The 20,671-nt window shown below is 29.5% G+C and overlaps 1 protein-coding gene across 1 annotated transcript in view; it reads right to left on the reverse strand.

Moving 5' to 3' along the window:
• Positions 1-20,671, reverse strand: part of LOC134681421 (homeobox protein cut-like 1) — an 81,729-nt gene that overhangs the window by 14,959 nt on the left and 46,099 nt on the right. Inside the window, exons 7-14 of the mRNA XM_063541043.1 lie at positions 16,023-16,089; positions 10,234-10,282; positions 7,392-7,562; positions 6,486-6,560; positions 4,982-5,088; positions 4,072-4,211; positions 2,112-2,717; positions 548-783 (exon numbers count right to left, since the gene is read on the reverse strand). Coding sequence (XP_063397113.1) covers positions 548-783; positions 2,112-2,717; positions 4,072-4,211; positions 4,982-5,088; positions 6,486-6,560; positions 7,392-7,562; positions 10,234-10,282; positions 16,023-16,089 — 1,451 coding nt within the window. The remainder of the gene's footprint in view (positions 1-547; positions 784-2,111; positions 2,718-4,071; positions 4,212-4,981; positions 5,089-6,485; positions 6,561-7,391; positions 7,563-10,233; positions 10,283-16,022; positions 16,090-20,671) is intronic.

A 20,671-nucleotide genomic window follows, 5' to 3' on the forward strand; every position in this document is an offset into this window, starting at 1 on the left:
CACTTCAGTTGTTTGTTAGACAAAAGTCAATCGTTTTTCCCAATTGCACAAAATTAATGTACATAATTTATTTTATATAAATCAATAATTTTTCAAAAAGTTATTTTGGGCTCATTTCTTCTAAGAATTTCCTGATTTTTCACTTATAATATTAAGAATATTTGCAGTGTATTATGGCTACTATCAAATGAATTTTGAAATTCTATTTTTCAAGAGCTCATGATTTAATTCATTACTTGAATTTGATATTATACATGCTTACATATAAAGAATTTAGTGACATAAAAAAATAAAGTTCATGATAAACTTAAATTCTTAAAAAACCTTTTAAAATTCCTTTAAAACTGCAACAATTTTTAAGTTTAATGATGAAAATGTTGAGAAAATCAGTTGGGAAATGAGTATAAAGTTATTTTTTATAAATTTTCAAAATTGCATAAAATGATAGGGAGTAGAATTGAAAAGGAATGACTTTCATCCACATACTGTACAAAGAAAAATAACCTAGGGGTGACAAAATACTGATTCTACAAGCGAACATCCTTACATGTTGATATGCCGAAACTGGTACCTGTTCCATGGCTTTCTTTATCTGCATGGCCTGTTGTGCCTCGTTCAGAATTTGAGCAATTCTTTCTTCAGTGTGAGCATCTTCTCTCTGTACACTGGATACCAGTGGCTGGGAACCTGTGAAGAGTACGGGAGGATAGGAGTTATTCGCCCCTGGTATGCTCATTGGAGGATAAGTACTATTCGACCCTGGTATGCTGACTGCCCTGTTTACTGAAAAGTAAAATTGGGCCAAATAATATGGGATCTATTGTCTCCCTTTGAATCAAAAGTTTGTTTAATTGTGTTACTTTTTTAATATTTTTCAGAACAGTTATAACCAAAAAATTATTTTCAAAATACAATCTGTTGTCTGATTATAAAAACATTTTTTATATTTCTTTTAAAATCAAAAACATTTTTCAACTGAATCTTTTTATTTCAAAAATATATTAGAAGCAAGGTTAAATTGGTGCTTTCTGCTTTTATGCAGAATGGATGGACATGAGTTGTCTCTTTTAAAAATAATTTTTGAAGCAGCAGTTGTTAAAATGCAATTAGTTCACATTTGAAAATTTCAAACTTTCTTTTTCATAATTTAGTAAATCAAATTTTCCAATAAATTATGGGAATGTAAATTATTCAAATTAAAAATGGTTGATAAAATTAATTACAACAAAATGTTATGCAGGAAAGATTAAAAAATGGATTTTTTTGTGGACTTATATGATGACCATGACCAATCCAAATTTAGAAAATAATATAATATTTATAAATTCAGGCACAGAAAGGAACCAAACAGCCTCATAAACGATAAATAGAATTGGGCAAGCAAAAACAGACCCAGGAATCTGAGGAGACAAGGTATAAAACCAAAGCCAATATGGCAGCCAGCATACAAAAAGCAATGCATTCTGGGTATATAATATGAATAATGAGAAAATGACATTGATAAAATGCTAAATATAATATATATAAGTAAAATTCATCTGGAGTTTTCCATCAAAATTTAGGCACAAGATTCAGTTGACTTTTATGTTTTTAAATATTGTTTTTAATTTCCAAATAAAAAATGTAGCTTTTGATGGAAAAGCCCTGATTCTGACTAAAATATTTTCATTGCTATATCATGTATATACAAACTGAATAAGACTTTAGAATTTTAAAAGTGTAAAATGATAAATAAAATGTGTGTTTTTTTTTAATTGGGCAATCACATTGAAGAAAAGTCTTGTGTTTAAAAAATTGAAAACTTTGCTAAAATCATGTTCATTGAATTCTTAAAAAAAATCTGTATCCAAAAATTACATTTAATTCAATATAAGAGGCATACTAGTCCAATTTTAAATCAAGCAAACATAAACATTTCATGCAGAAATACAGGTTCAGAAGGAAAATTTTTCGCATTCTATTATATTTTTCTATCTTGTGTGCTTTAAAATTGAAACAAATTCTCTAGAGAGAGATGTACAAATATTTAAACCAATGAAATTAAAAATTGCCAAAGGTACAAGCATTACAAGTTATATAAAGCATTCTTGATTATGCAAATGATGTCTTACCTTTTTTAGGTGATATGGCTTTTAGAGCCACAATATTCCTTTCGTCTGTTGCCCAAGCGTACATTTTTCTGTAGGATTCTCTCCCCTTTTCGGTCAGTTTATCCCACGACTTTGGCTTTGATAATAATTCACTAACAGTTCCTTGAGATAATCCTAGGACATGCTTAGCAAAAAGTCTCTGTCCAATATTATGGATACTTAAAAGTTCACGCACAGTTTTAGCTACAAGAACCGTATCTAATCCTTGAGAATTATTTGGGTCGACCTTGATGGCACCAAGATTCATACCCATAAAGTTTGCCATAAAATGGCTATTGGCAAATTGATAAAAGGGTGATGGAAATGGAGGCATATGTAAAGCTTCGTTGGTTGATACACTTGACTGTGTTTCCATTGGTGGTCTCGGTGACGATTTCTCTTCCGACTCTGCTTCAGTGGTGTCTTTACTACTGACGGGTGAGGGGGGGCTTTCAGGTGACTCAGGTCTAATGTCTGGAGATTTTTGCTCCTCTCGCTGTTCCCCTTGATATGTAGCTGCTATTTCTTCTCCAAGCATGGTCGCGAAGGCTTCCGTGTTTTCGGAAAGGGCCGGAGTTGAGGAATCTCCTGTAAGAAAGGTGCATATGCACATGAAAGAGTTTTTCTTTAACTCTAAAACAAGGACGTGTAAAAAAAGCTGAAATTTCCAACAGAATGTCACAGAACCATGCTACACATATCATTAACATTCTCAAAACATGTACGTATTAAACACTTAAGGGTATACATTTTCTTAAGCCCTTTCATAAGCATAAACACCTTTCTTAAATTCTGGGATCCTGATATAATTTATAACAATGTATAAATAAATAATTTTTCAATTTTTTGGAAAGAGTCAGAACTATTTTTCTAAAATATTATTTGCAGGTTTTTTCCCCTGCTCAAAAACTCAAAACTATGTGTTCAGGTGAAACTCTTTTTCTAGGCTCTTACTTGACTTCTTCATAAATATAAAAATAAAGAGATGTGGTATGATTGCCAATGAGACAACTATATATAAAAGTTCCAATGAAGTGGATGCAAGTAATTAAAAGCATTCAAATGTTTAAAGTTTAGTTAGATAAAAAGAAAGTAGAGAGTAAAAAATCTTAGTTCCTTGGCCTACCACAGTCATTGTATTGTATTTTAAGATTTACATCGGAAAGGACAAAGTCAATAATTTGCTGAAAAAATTTAAGGTGCCATGAAACATGTTAGTATTAAAACATCAAACAAACACTAGTTATTGGAAAGCAGTGATGGCAAATGGACACATAATAAAAGGTAATTCTTAAGTCTAATTCAACATGAAAATCATGGTAGATTGCAATACAATCCTTCAAAATTAATGACTTTAAGAAAGACAACTCTACATTGATATTGACAACAGGGGAGGTAATTCAACACAAAGCAACAAACAAAGTCACAAAATGATCAAATGAAGAACTCGTTAAGAAACAATATGAAAAATAATGGTTGTCTTAGCATGATATCCCTATTAAAACAACATTTGTTACATGTAATCATTTTCATCAATTGTACCATTTTTTCACCAAGTTTTATTTAATCAATAAGTATCAATGGGGCACATTTAAGAATCATTTAAGAGTCTTTTGTCGCTAAAATTGCATTTCAAACTTATTTAAGTCTACATCAATTTTATTATTCAAACATTGTTGTAAATTAATTTATGAAAGGAATTGATAAATGATAAAGACATGCTTCATGAAAAAGATATGTAATTTAAGAGATAAAGTTATATTCAGGATATAAGAAATCTGAAATATACAAATAATTTGAAACAGATTAAAAGATGTAAATTTTTTGTCAATAATTTCAGTTCAAGGAAAGGTAATCCCACTTGATACTTTATAGGTCAGTCTATAAATAATTTGAACAAGGAAGTGAAATGCTACCACTAACTAACCCGATGCCATCTTACCTGATATTTCACTGTTGGAGACTTTCAATGTGGTGTTCTCTGACTGTAATGCTCTGTTCTTCTCTAATAATAACGTCTCTAATGACTTTGACTTAGCATCCTGGTCACCACTGCCACCAAACTCCATGGACTTTACAACACTGAAATGTTACAACATATTGTATTAGTAATTGTAATGAGAACTTGCTATCATCTATACAAAACTATAATCCTTATCCAAATTTGGCACATCTTTTGGGAATATTTTTCAATGCTCTTCAACTTTGTATGCTGTATGGCCTTCCCATTTTTTTTTATCAGAGTGCTTCAAATCAGCTCTTCAACACATGTGTTATGTTTTAGATTTTCAAATATGTTTGCCTCAAGCATTAATGAAGAAACATTGATTGTTGAAATAACCATCTAATGCTGTGAATTGGTAACGTTGGTGACAGTCTGCTGTTGTTTTTTCTATGGTCCGGTTGTTGCCTCGTTGACACATTTCCCATTTCCATTCTCAATTTTATTTTCAATGTAATTCTAGTTGTCAGTTAATGTTGGGGTGCTTGTTTGGTTTGTTTTCTTTCTGTTTTTTTTATTACTTTTAGTGGTTTTTAGAATATCAGCTAATTCTATATCAACTGCTACCATTCTTTTAAGGAATTTCTGAGGCAATATCTCCACTGAATATTCCAATTTAACGTTCATGGCCTTTGGATTTTTATAGCTCACTATACAGTATGGGTTTAACTCATGGTTGAAGGCCTTATTGTGTCTTTCTCAGAGTTGTTATCTCATGTTTGTTATGTGACCTTTTAGTGGATAGCTGTCTCATAGCCAATCATACCACATCTCCTCTTTGCATTTATGACAAAGAAATTTAATTGAAACCTCTCAATTTTTAAACTTGAATAGATTTATAAATATATACTTGAGTTCTCTTTTAATTTCTTCATAATCCTGTTGTGTTTTGATTTTTTCTTCCAGATATTTGAAAGCCTGATTTTTCACAGTGAGTTCTTCCTCTAAATGAGCCACCTGTAAAACATTAACACATTTAAATAAAATTGAATAATTAGATATAAATTTATTCATAGAACACATACTTGAATATAAAAATTAAAGTTTTTTTATCATTTTTAATTTCATTTGCATTCTTGTGTAATTGTGTTTTGCTTTGACTTCTCTATAGTAAAAATTCCTTTTTTTTTTTTTTTTTTTTTATCATTTTGGGGGGAGGGGGGGTCACTTGACTTCAACCCATTGTCTGTGTGGTTTGTGCTGCTCAATAGTGAGTTTTTAGTGTGAAGTGTTAAGAAGTCATCCCCCTTTATTTTCGAATATCTCCCCCTTTTTTCTCTCCATCAAATATAGACATATCAGAATATCGACAACAGAGGCATCGACAAAATGAATCATTTTCTGAGTTCAATACATACAAATCAATTTGCTACTGACAAGACCAGAATTAATTGAATGTAAATAAAACGTAATGATAAACTACTAAGGAAGCTCATAATAAAAACTGTATCTGCATTTAATATAAGTAATCGTGGTATTCTAGTATCAAATATTGATTTACAACAGCAGAATCAATTATAATAAAATTTTATGACACCAAGAGTGACAAAACTGCATTTAAAATTAATTACTGTCAATTTGACGGAATCCTCAAGGGATCATTTCTGGGTTTATTGATACATTAAAATCAATATTCCAATTGCAACATTTTTCAATACCGATCGACCTGTGATTGCAAAAGCTGGTGAAATTTACGCCAGCTGTCAATAATTGATTGAAATTAACATGGTTTCCAAGGCAACCACTTTTAAAGATTGTAACATTTCAGAAATCTATTTCTAACTGAAAATATCGAGACAACAAAAGTATTGTATTTAAGACAAAAAAATCAATACGTTCAGTTCATTGATTAACGATAGCCAATCTGATATCATACAGATAAAGAGGCTCAGGGGAAGGGGGCATATACAAAAGACATTATTATAGTAGGAATTAAGATAGGGAATATTTCATAAAATTCCCTCTAATTTTAGACACACAAAACTTTGACCTACTTTTAGTAAACATACTAAGATTAACCATTATTTCCTCTTTTTGGAATATCTGATATATTTGAAGGCTTAATTTTGAGTGATATATGTTATTTCAATCTTTAGGATATACGATTCTTTGAAATTTATTGAATTAATATGATAAAATAAAATTGATGATGGAAATAGGGAATATGTCAAAGAGACAACAACGCAACCAAGAGCAGATAACAGCCAAAGGGCACCAATGGGTCTACAACATCCAGAGAAGGGCTCAGCTGGTTTATTTCCAGGAAACCTTATGTAAAACTTCTTGGGCTACATGTATTGGGTACTCCCTCATCAAATTTTTAATCTGAGGGCATTATTTTAATCATTTTATACCTGTGATGCAGTCGTCTCCCTCATTTTATTTAGTGATGCTTGCAATCTCTGCACATCATCAACAAGTTGAGAAATCTGAAATTCACAATAAAACATATTATCATTACATCTTATTAGAAGAAACAAGATGATATACACTGGTGATGTAAGACCATGTCATTACTGCTAAGTAATACAATCATTGTTATCTAAAAATCATAAGTTCAAAAGATTTTTTTTGTTTTTAGCTTTTTTTTTTAAATCCATGGAAGTATGATACTCCATTTAATCTAAGGAAACTATTCTATCAATTTGTGTGACAACACTTTCATATCAATCAATTCATTGTAAATACCATCACACTATATATATAACTAAAGCATGGTTGCAGTATCCTTATTTTAAGCCTTTCTTCAATTCCTCTATCACTTCTATATTCTTTAAGGTTTTTAACATGATTTGATACTCCTTGTCTCTTCCCTTTCCAAACTCCTGTTAGTGCTATTCTCCCTTGAATTATTTTTTTGCATACTTGATTCTCATAGGATTTTTCACTAAACTTCTGATAATATGCTTTCAAGTATTAGTGCATTGCGAAAAACAAATATTTCATCAAATAAATTTAAGTCGGATATTCTTTTGATATTCCTTTTCATATTGGATGCAAATTTTATTTAGTCTACTCCAGACACTTTGTAGTTAAAGCGTTTCAACTGAAGTACTACACAGGCGTCAAAAGGCGTCATTATGGAGTAAAGGGGTGGCGTCAAAAGGCGTCACTATGGAGGAAAGGGTTAAGAATTGTCTAGTTATTCCATTTAAATGAGTTTTAGTCCTAGATGGATTAAGATAACCTTAGGTTTGTTTCTATTGTCCTTGTCCTGTTATTCATACTTTTAAATATAGTAGCAGTGACCTATATTTTACCTCTTTCTCCTTGGCTGCCAATTCTACCTCCAAACCAGATCTCTGTAACATATCTATTGCCTTTTCCATGTCTGCAGATTTCTGTGTAGTGTCTCCTTCTCTCTGACTCTGGTTTACTGTTACCAACTGTTGCCTTAACTGTTCTGTTTGTCTTTCTGATCCAGCTGCTCTCTGTTAGAAAGAAAGAAGGCAACATGTCATTCAAATGAGTTCCTCTATGTGTATTGCAAACTACATCTCTTTTGCACTAAAATGTGACCAAGCAAATCAAACAATCTTAGTAAACCACCTCACAACATCCTTCTAAAGATGGATGAAAAATCAGAAGTCTCCTTCCTGCCTATACAACTGGTGTCCAAAAGTTTTAAAAAAAATAGCCAGAAAGGAATAATTTGATGACAGACAGACAGACCGACAGCATGAATACAGTTTAACAAAATTATAACCTTTACAGTTGCATTATGGAATATTTAAGAAAAGTCCCACTTTTCTATGCCTTTTTATCAAAGGTCCATAGATTTATGAAATTGCGTCTTTAGTTATTTCTTTTTAAGTTAACTTTTGAAAATCAGATCACAAAACATTTAAATGTGAGGACTTCTACCCTATACCAATTCAATTTCCCATTAGTTAACAATGGTTAAAACTAAAGCATTTATTATCCATAACTAGAGTATGCTGGCATTAACGGTAATGTTTACAATAATATCTATTTACTTTATGACCCTTCCTCTTGTTTTTTATAACTTTTTTTCATTTAAATTAACAGCTAGATATAAACCTACAAGTTTAATATAGAACATTCAATATGTAGCTCATCAAAATTCAATTAAACATTTAATAGTTATTTTTCCCCTCATGGAAGTTAATTTTAAAGTCATTATTGATTTCTGTATAACAATATACATTTTCAATATGTTACAACATCAGGATTACAAATATATTGATATAAAATATTTAACCTTCTCAATCAAAAAATATATATATATCCATTTATTTCAATCAACCTGTTAATAACGTAGACAAAATATGAATACATGTTAAATGTCTGCTATATCAAATTTAGCCTATAAAAAGCAATTCAAGTGTTGCTCCACATCTAAAAGCATTCAGTCCATAAAACTAAGATTGGATTATAAAAACTCTCTGCCAACATTATTATTTCCAATTTTGATATTGGTTTTAAATAATTAACAAATTATATAGCAATACTTGTCTCATTTATTTTAATGTCACAATTTTTTGTAAAAAAAGAAGATGTGGTATGATTGCCAATGAGACAACTATCCACAAAAGACCAAAATGACACAGACATTAACAACTATAGGTCACTGTACGGCCTTGAACAATGAGCAAAGCCTATATGCAAATTTGTATGCAAATTTCAGCTTCGTAATAGCCTCCTCTATCTAAACCTTATTACCGGTTACAACAGAACCTAAAGTTCCCAATTGTCTTTTAAATGTTGCTTTAGATTTATCAGCAGTTCCATTTACCATTGCAATACAATAAAAGTATGCCATCGTGATACCTTTTGCATGTGCAGTATCTAAAGTCAGGAATACTATATACAACAAGAGTTTAATTAGCATTTAGACAACAGTGAAGTTAAACATGTAATTTACCTTAGGAAATAAAGCATTGTAAGGCTTAACAAGATCCTTGGTTAGAATAGCATAACTATATCCAACTTAACCATGTGGTGAAAATTCTTCCTTAAATTGTCTATATTTCTTTTTTACTTCCATAGATTTCTTGAAAAAGATTTTCTTCTGATATGTCTGATTAAACATGCAATAAGAGTTAATCATAAAAATCACTGTTTTACGATGGTCCAAATATATATTAATCCAGTGGTTTTTCAAAAAGCAATAGTTAAAATATTACAGAGCATCTATTGTTTTTCACTTCTGAACTAGACTTTTTAGTCGTACAATGATCTATTGAATTCCAATTCACTCGTCTTTTATAAGCGAAAAAATTATAAATATCTTGAGTCTACAAAACAACAAACGACTCATCATCAACTTCATTATTTCAAATAAAATTTCCATTTGGAATCAATACGGAATAATTGCCGACAATAAGTAATCGATCGGCGATCAATACGTCATTGATTACTTGTCAAACTCCCAGAATCCCAATCAATTTCAATTTGCGTAATGATTGATTAATCGACATCCATTTCCAATCAACAACCAAAGAAATTCAAGCAATACACAAAAAAAAAGAGTTTTCTATGTATTGATTATTTACCTTAGTCGGAATTTGTCAATAATTTTAATATATTGAATAACTCAATAATACATGCAACTATGATGTTATACTTTATCATAAATTGAATAAAAGATTTAAAAAATGTATTTGGATTTGATAATAAGGAAGGCACTGAATGTTGTTTTTCCTTATAAACAATAAGGAAATAGATGCATTTTTTTTGTATATAAGTGGGTTTTAATATCTATTAAATAAGTGATATTGTTTTTCTATGAATTGTAAATATATTTCATAATAAAACACTTACCATTTTTAAATACCTCACAAATACAGTAACCCCAAAAATTTATATCTATATATTTAAATTGATCAGAAAACCAGAAGAAGGAAAATATACTGTACTTTTTTTTTTACTTATATTCAATTTCTGATTTTGTTTTATTAAATATACATAAAAGATATTTAACACCAATTTCTTGGCAACAATCATTTATTGGTAAAGGAAGCTGGAGTGGCTAAAGACTGAACCACCAGGCGATATGAGTTTTATGTAGGAAAGTCCATCATTGATGACGGATTTAAAACATTGAAATGATGAAGACTAACAGCATACAAAATAACATACCTCATTAGCACGTTCAAGCTCAGACATCACCATCTCCATTTCATCAGACCTGAAAATAATGAAAATATTATTATCATTATTATTATTGCATTTTAATTTTCTTTCATCTGAACGAAATTAAGATATACAGTGTATCAACTAATAATTTAATTTTGGAGGTAACACGTCTTCTGATTGGCTGACATTATTTTGTTATGAGTCCATAGACATAATTTATTCATGTGACCGTGACGTCATCAACGCTTTTCATGGTTTTCTACGGCTTAAAATGGAATTTAGAATTAAATTATAAGAAATGACTGTAATATTTTTTCTGTCTATTCAAAATAACACAAAACATAAGGTGCAAACTTTTAAATAACCTGCTACACGCGTTATTCAGTGTGCACCAAATTTTTTATTTTATTTCTTCATAGACAGAAAAAAAATTACAGTCATTCCTTAAATAAAACTTCATCAGTCTTAAACAAGGTGTAATTTGTATGACCAAAAATGTCTTAAATTATTTAGATTAATATTAATAAAAGATTTTAGAATCACAATTTGATTAAAAAACATTTATGCAGTATTGAAGATTAAAATTTTATTTGTTTAATAATTTCCTTTAAAGTCAATGTTAACAATTTCTCTGTAATAATATGTAAACAAAATAAAATTTCAATTTTAAAAAATTATTTTTCTTTTAACTCTAAATCATAAAACAATGGAATGCAAAACGTTTGGACTGATCTTTTTACTTAAACTTTACAAAGATGTAGTGTAAATAGAAACAAAAACAAAATTTTGTAAATTTTTATTGGCACATTAGCTTAGATTGATAAGGTATCGTGGTCAAATGAATCATATTTGAAAAAGATCAATTGAGCAAAAAACATTTTATTTGACGCTATTTTTATTTTTACATGTTTGTCTGACAATATTTAACTTGAGATAAAAATAGTGAATGAATATGTGCGGTAAGAATAGATCATATTTTTATCGTTGAAGAGGACATCATCAAGGTCGAGTCACCGATCATCCATAGATTTAGGGCATTTCCAAATTTATAACAACTAAGGCTATAAAAACAATATCGTAATTAATGACTTAATCCTTGAGCAATTGAACGAAACATCCTCTGTTCGGTAAAAATAATAGAGCTCTCAAAAGCGTTGGACCTCCAGCAGTTGGAAGTGACACAGATGGACTAAAAACATCATTCAAATTAATTGCCGGACCTCAAAATCAAAGGATGAATGGTTTAAGATCAATTGAAGGTTTTGTGGTCTATGGACCTAATTAAACATGATATATAGTCCCAAAGCTGATGTAAATCCAGACCTGTCAATTAACTGAATATCCCCTTCAGCAGTTTCTAATACAAATGTATCAAACATTTTAAAAGTTGCCTCCCTTTATTGGTATGTGAAGTATAGGTTATATTACATAATACAATATGATACACATGATACACTACATCCTGTTAATTCCTTCAGCTTAATTTAATTGCTAAGTGTACTTTTATATATATAAAAAAATGTAAATATGGCTCATCTTTAAAATAAACAAACTGGACCTATTTACCAAATTAATGTTGAAGTCATAAAAATCATAAGTTCTCAAATATTTTGGGAAAAGTTTAATAAAACCTAAAATAGATTAGAAATAAAAGATTTGATTCTGAATGTTGATGATTAACACTACTATAAACACTATTGGCAGTATTGGATAATTTGTACAGAATGTTTTGGTGGGAAAAGCCAGAGTATAAAATTGACTTAAATTTAAATGCATAACACTATATATTTTTTCATTGAATTTGATGCTCTTTTCCTACTGAATGTACTTGCTTTTAAATAAAAAAAAAAATTAAGTGTTGTTCTATAAGGCTTTCTTTCTTTTTTCTTATGATTTGATTCTAGCTCTTTTTTTTACTGAATGTACTTGATTGTTTAAGTTCTTCTATTCTATAAAGCTATCTTCTACTTTCTTGACGCTTTGAAGTTCTTTTTAGACTGAGTGTACTTGCTAAGACAATTTGTTCTTGTTCAAATATTTTTTTAAGCGTTTTTCCATAAAGCTATCTTTTTTCTTATGATTTGATGCTATTTTTTGACTGAGTGTACTTGCTTGTTATTTGAACAATTTATTCAGGTAGCCTACTGATGCATCAGTAATTTATGTTCATATTAATGTTGTGTAAATGATTGAAGTTATTGTTTTTTTTCTAAGTACCATTTAAACTAATCACTTGTCACAGTCCTAGCAATTAAAACGGTCCGACTATTTATCACGAGAGACCTTCTGAACTTTCTCTGTGGCATATGTCATATTCGTTCAAGCAAATCAGCTAGCGTTTACATCATCGGAAATATTTATTTGCGACTATAGGTGATTTTAATGTAGATTCGCCAGCAACATATATCCGGCTAATGACAGAATCATTAATTATTGTACAAAATCGGAAATCTTACATTTTTGTACTGAAGTGAGGTTTTCCCACTTTTTCATGAATAGTTTTTATTTTTTGCTAAAAATGTGTAAATGTGTTTCTAAAAAGAGTTAACAAATTTATTGATTTTTTAAAAATATATTTTTATAACTTTTTTTACCAAAAATGAATATCTATAATTTTAACTAGATTTTTTTTTAAAACAAATGTAATGCTACTTTTCAAATTTTTTTTTTTGTGTTGTTAAGTAGCTGTCTCATTGGTTTATACATATTTTTTCATATTTTTTAATTTGGTTAAGTTTTAACTTTTACATTGAACTACAACCATTCAAATGTTCTACAATTGTAAAATTGCAGATTGACAATAAAGATACAAAATTTGAAAAAAAATTATGTCTTTCCTCCAAGAACAAAAAGTCGTTATTTATCAAATGAAAAAAATTAAATATATTCAAATATTACAAAGAAGTATTGAACACATCAATGCATAAAAAAATTCTAAACAAATCCTGAGTTCTGTGCCTAAAAACAGATATTACAACATAACACTGTCATATAACAACATCAAAAAAGATTTTCTTTGTAACTTTCAATAAAACATGCCGTTAACAAAACAAAAACCAATACCATTACTGGTAAATTTACAACTTAAGACATGTAATCTGTATACAAAAAACACATTCTTTCATAAAAATGGCGATAAAAACACAGAAAATGGCCCGGAAACTTCCCCTTGTTTTCAAATCAATACAATTTAGTTTCTTGTGTACATTTGGACTATGAGCTAATTAATTTTCTGTTTTGATCTGTAATTTAGCTTCGGAACACGAGCTAGCCCCGCAGCAAGATGTAATCTACAATGGGTTGGGTGCTGAATGTACAATCTGCGATATAATTTCTGTCATTTACACAAATCAAAGTGATCACCACGTGTCAAAAGGCCAATAATAATCAATCGTTAGATATGTATAATACTTGTTAACGGCAGTAATATTGGTTTATATCACATTTTTATGTTTTCCAAAGTGTATTGTTTTGTCAAAAATGGATATTGACAATATGGACACAGATATTGTAACTTTTATTGAGACATTTTACCTTCTTTGATCATTTTAGTTTTGATTTTTATTTCAGTTTTTGCTGTTTATTGCTTTTTCTATAAATAGATTATACATGTTCATATCTTGCATTTACTTGACATTTTTTATACACAACAATAAACTGCTATTTTACTTTATTTCAGTTTTTGTTGTTTATATCTTTTCTATATATGGATTTTACGTGTCCAGGTCTTGCATTTACTTTATGTCTATTTTTAAACATATAACATTAAATCTGATATTTTACTATTCTTTGACCTACATGGTTTATTTCATATTTTCTATTTCATAGGAATAATTTACTGTGTTTATTTCAAGAATGGCAAAGTCCGATATTTATTTCCACTGATTTTTTTATTTAACTACTATGTATATAACCATTACATTTCATAAGTGTAATAACTCCCATAAACAATCTTTTTTATTACTAATCAACATTAAATTATTTTTCATTCAACCTTTTTGTCATTTATTTCATTTTTCTATACACAAAAAAGATAAAAGGAATCCCCTAATATATTGGGAAGTACAGCAGACAAGACTTAAGCTCCTCCCCCTTTTTTCTTTTGAAGATACATTATAGGCATATATATATATATATATATTCATTCTTTATATAGATTTGACTGCTAATCATTTTTTTGGGCCCTTTATAGCTTACTGTTTGTTGTGAGAGCCAAGATTCCAAGTTGAAAACTGTACATTGACCTTTAATGGTTTACTTTTACAAATTGTGACTTGAATGGAGAGTTGCCTCATTGGCACTCATACCACATCTTCTTATATCTATATCTATATATTCTGTTTCTTTAGTTTTTGTGTTTTTTTGTTGTGCATGTTCTGAATTATGTCATGAATGGATACCCCCTTTTCAAATTTTTCTGTTACAATTATTTCAAAGAACCTTTATCAATGTTTATTCCATGTTCATTACATTAGTTACGTATTATCATGTTAAGATGTCTGAAATCTGTTTCATAATATATTAATTATAATTTTCATAATATCAATGTTAAACTAGTAATCCCTTTTTTTTTAAATCAATTTTCCTGAACCATGTTTTCTTCTTCAAATGATATTACTTTAATCTCAAAAATAATACAAAGAAAGTTTTGTCTAAATGCAAAGTTATTAATAAATTTTACAAACAAATCTATTAACTGTCAATAATAAAAATCAGTTGTCAATTTCACTTACAGACTTGTCAATGATTACATAAAAAAATAATTAATTATTGCATATAACAGATAATTTATTGATTTATAGGGAAGACCATTTCTGTAAAACAAATGACCCATTATGGTCTGATTGCTGATTGAGACAAAATAAATCAAAAACTGGACATGGGTAGGTCTGACCACTGGTCATTGAATACTGGACACAGGAAGATACAAGACCACCAGTCTGGACAAATTCCCTCAAGGAGTTTGTGACCATAATTTGAATGACAACTTTTATTCTTTAAAGATAAAAGTTTACATGAAAAATTATGTTTGGACATCAAAGTTACAATTTATTCATTATAATCACCTAGTAAAACTCAGATGTTTGCTGACCGACTAACATTAAACTTAATCATGACTATCATTAACTAGACCTCACAATCTCGAAACTGTCAAGCAAGCAGCTATTCCAAATATTTTACTTATAATAATTACATTAAACTAAATAATTTAATAAGGCCATCACACCCCTCACAATCATAGGGCTAACAAGAAAGCAGCTATTCCAAATATCTAACTTATAATAGTTTGTATCTTAAATCTAAATTCACTTATTACATTCAAAGATGAAATGATTGTATAGTGATGGCTTTAAGCCGCATCAGCACAAAAAAGGTTATACTAAAGTGAGAGCTTTAAGATTCAAACTTAAAAACTTTCCTCTGATTTATTTAAAAAAAAAATTATGCAAGTGAGTAAAATGATTTAAATTTGATTTTGTTTTTACTTGGTCATTTTATTCTTGTTTAGGGTTTTAAGCTACCTCATTTCATAATCCATTTTTTTTTTTAAATATCAGAGCTTAAGGACACACAAGTTATGTGATAATTCAATAGGTTACAGATCAAAATATTCAGGCACCAATTGAGGCAAACAAATAAATACAAAGCAGACACCACAAACAACTGGTCAATACACTCTTTGACTTGATTTTTTTGCTGCACTTATGGCAGGCCATTATATTTAAATTACGTCAAGGATGAAGATAGGGCTAAAAAGTTCATTTTTTTGTTCGCCATCAAACATAACTTACTTGGCACTGGTAGCCTCGTCATACTTGGCCTTGACCTCAAACAACTCAGATTGGACATTTTCAAGTGCTGAAAAGAAAAAAAAATATAAAGACAAATGTTATTTTTGTGATAATAATCAAACCATTTGAACAGTGGAACCATGCTATAATGTAATTGACCTAAATTTGACCTGTAAGTAGTACATTTGTACTGACTTGGAATTTTGTTTTATTTCATTCTAATGATTTGAATACCTCTAGAGATTCATTTGCTTATAAGCAATTCAAGCTTTTTAAGTGTTTATTTTTAATAATAGCTATCATATTATTTTAGATTTAAAATATTAATGGGAGGGATGGAAGAGTGCTTAAAAATCAAGAGATTTTGACTCTCGCTGGAATAATCACATGTCTGACATAATAAAGTTTAATTTTATACTTGGTCATGTTTGTTTTAATTGTTTCAGCTTTTCTTTGAAACGCATTCCTTCCTGTTTAATGTTAAAAAAAATTCTTACATATCATCATGATTATAGAAACAAGAAAAATAAAAATCTGTGTCCTACCTTGACCAGAAACTTTAACCCGATCAGAATGGTCAGACTAACGGAGAAGCAAAGGGATGAACTAACCAACGCACATTCCAGACAAAATAAAACCTCCAACCATCGAAACCAGATTATAAAAATTTTAAAATAATATTTTCAAATCAAATTTAAAAATTCTCTTGAACATGTCAAGCACTTAAAGATACATTTCAAAACTAAATTTCAAAGCGATAAATAATTTACATATATGGTAATAAGACGGTTGACAGCTGTCAAAGAAGCCGAATTTTGACACTGATTACAAGTGTTTTGAGATCTATGAAATTGACGTAATTGATTTAAAATGAACATGTTGCTGTCATCAGAAGTTTATCAACAGATGCAAGCTAATTACATGGAATTATTTAAAACCAATATATGTCAATTTGAAGAGAGGGTGGGAGACCAAATGTATTTTTATAGCACCGAATCGCACAGAAATGAACTTTTAAAAAGGTCAGAGCACTTTTTCTGATTTAGATAGATCCGGTTAGCAGACATGAAAAAAAGATGATGGTGGCGCATACAACAATCAGACAGCATCCAAAAAGTGCCCCAAAATAATAACAACGGGCGACAGGGGTTTATGTAGGTTTTTTTTTAACCTTAAGGTGTCCCTTTAATTGTTTCTCAATTACCTGTATAAATCTCCTAGCTTCAATTGAAGAATTACAATTTGCAAATAACAACTTTTGAAAATGGCTTTAATGGTTATCACTTATTTGGTCGATATAATTAAAATTAGAGTTCAAACTACAACAACTGACAATTTACTGACTCTTTGAATAAGTTGGTACATTTTTCTAAGTGAACAAAGGAAGACACTATAACAGGAAAAAGAAAGAAGATTTATACAGAACAATCTAGAAAACTCTATCAATTAGTACACGATTGATGATGTCATGAAAGTTGCATTAAGTTTTGCCTTGTAGTATTGTTGTCCAAAATTGTGACTATTGTCTTCTGGTTTGTTTTCCTTTTTTGCCTTAACTTTGTAAGTATGTCTATGACTTATAAGTTAGAATAAACTTTTGATATCTTACACCTCTTCTTTATAAAATATTTATAAATTGTTTTTAGATTTTATCAAATAGACTGTAAAAATATGTTGCTGTGTTCGTCCTTGTGTTCAGACCAGCATGTAGAATATCATGCTGGTCATTGACTAAAACAAAAGAAAAATATAGACAAATCCTTTGTTTTACATAACGCACTAAACGAACATTATAATAATAATAATTTATTTGAATTTTGCTTGAATGTCATTTTATTAATTCAACCTAAGAGCCTTGCGCCATAAATTATTTCACGTAAAAAACAATTGTTATTCATTATATTGCACATCTGACTAACAAAATACTTGTAAAATGGTCATTAGCCCAAATCTCCATCTTAAACAGTATTCTTGATTAATAGTACCGATCAAAATTATAAAACAAAAGAATAACATTATGTCTTCCTATGCAAATAAAGGGGGAGGAGTTTGAAATAAGATTTATGCAAATTAGATCCTAAACAACATCCTTTTAATAATTAATCTGCTATTTTCAAAGGAAATGACTGGATAACATACAGGAACGTCAATTTCTCTTTTAAACGATACGTCTAAGATGACTTTTCCTGGATCCTTAATCACATATTTTTTTATTCGTTAGGAAATAACACAACCAGAACCATTGCACCAACAATGTACTGCCAACGACTCGACGGAACGATTTTTTCAAGATGTCGTTATAAAGGACCCTGTCAATATTTGATGTTACAAAATTAAAGGTACAAAAACATAAAGGTACAGCACTTGTTCATGATTGCTATGAAATAAACCTCAAGTCCCCTTCTGCTTCTTTGGTAAGGACTTATAAGGAGATTAGTTATGATTACCATCCATCAAAGACTATATGATGTAGATCTCAGAAACTATAGGTCAAAGTCCAGCCTTAAACAATGAGCAAGGAGTGTTTAACAACCTTGATTACCCACGAGGGTCTCGCACGGTCAGTTACAAAACCTATACTGCAAAGTTAGCTTTCAAAGGCCTTGACATGACAAAATGTAAGACAATTGAAACGAGTAAAATATCTACCTGATTCAGTTACAAAACAACAAAAGAAAAACAAATATGATATACTGTGAAAGACAACCATCTTTTTCCAGATTAACCTAGAGTCAATGGAACTGAATAAATACTGTCGGAGACAAAAATAGACAAAATTCATCTAAAATGGCTGCATTGATGAAACACATATACTGATATTATGTTACGTGCATATAATTTGCACTTGTTATCCATTGGTTTGATGTGTTTGAGCTTTTGATTTTGCCCTTGGAATTTTCCTTGGAGTTCAGTATTTTTGTGATTTTTTTTTTTAAATGGCCCTTTTTTACCTATCAAGCACTTGAAATGAAAATAAATACACAAAAAACTATAAAACTATAATGTTTGATTTTCAAGCTTTTAAAAGGTCAGTTAACATATAGAAATTAATTATTATAAAAACAGGAAGATGTGGTATGATTGCAAATAAGACCAAATGACAAAGAAGTCAGCAACTAAAGATCATCTTTGGGCTTCAACAATAAGCAAAACTTGTTCAGTAAGACCACAGATAATTTTTTACCAATTCAATAAAACAAAAGTCTGTTTGATCAAATAAAGTTCAGGTTTTTCAATCAAATTTAAATAGTTCATAGTTCATTTTTTTAAATTTCATTAAAATATACTGATAATAGAACAAAACTCAATTGTTATTTTAAAAAGATAACTACAAAATGATAATTGTCCTGAATATACATGCTGAACTTTGACTATATAATAATGGTTTCCTTTTACAAATTGTGACTTTTGTTTAATTGAATTGGTAAAAAATTATCTGTGGTCTCACTGGACAGGTTTTGCTTATTGTTGAAGCAGTTAAATGATTTTTAGTAGCTGACTTCTACGTCATTTGATCTCATTGGCAATCATACCACATCTTCCTGTTTTTATATTAATTGATTTCAATATGATAACTGACCTTTTAAAAGTTTGAAAATAAAACAATAGATTTTTGAAGTTTTTGTATTTATTGTAAAAAGGCACTCTTCTTATAAAAGTTATATCTATGAAATGTCTGTCACTGGACATGGAACAAACAATTATCAGTTAAAACAAGAAGATTATAAACTAGTCCTACCATGAAATAGCTTTTAAAATAAATACAAATGAGAATTGTTTTAGAAATACGAAAATAATCAAACTCTATTGGTACATACTTCCTACTGGTTTACTGTCTCACCTGGTTTCCTTAAAACCAGCTCAACATTCCTCCCAAACATAGAAAGATGTACAATTTAGGTTTATAAATGTCCCCGATTTGTAAGAAATATCTACGATACATATATATGTTCAAATCAAAACAGGAACTTGGTAATCGGTTGTTAAAACGAGAGGGGTCATAATGCATCCGGAACATTGATTTGTAATTTGAAAACTAAATGACGATATTAAGTAATTATTCATCATTTTAGCCTCAATTTTGATTGAAACCAAAATGTCAACAGTTTATTAAATCAATATCCTAAACAGTATTTCGTTCCCGTAATTGATTTCATTAATTTCATTCAATTTGGACACAGATGTTTTTGAGAGGTGCCTGAGTTGCAATTGGAATGATACGAATTATCAATGAAAATTTCTCTCAAAGTACGAAACAAAAACAGAAGACTTTACTTTACATTACAATACAACCAGGACAGATAGATAAATGTAAATATTGTGCATTACTGGCAGTTTACAGAAATTACTTATTTTGTTATATCCTGGGGCAGTATCTTAATAAATTGTGCTTTCAAAATTGACTTTATGAACATATACTGCCAACACAGAACCTGTTTTAAACTTTTACATTGTTCATTTTTCTTTGTATAACATTGCATCTGAAGATTTTATAAAAAAAATTCAAAGATTTATTAATAAATCAACTATTAGCAGTTAAGTTTCATTTTATTTTTACATTTTTCAGGGAAAATTGATTGTTTTAATACAATATTCTCAGCAATATACAGGCTTTGTTTAACCAGCAAGTAGAAAGGTATTTTAGAAGT

Source organism: Mytilus trossulus, chromosome 8 (assembly GCF_036588685.1).
Source record: "Mytilus trossulus isolate FHL-02 chromosome 8, PNRI_Mtr1.1.1.hap1, whole genome shotgun sequence".
Lineage (NCBI taxonomy): Eukaryota > Metazoa > Mollusca > Bivalvia > Mytilida > Mytilidae > Mytilus > Mytilus trossulus.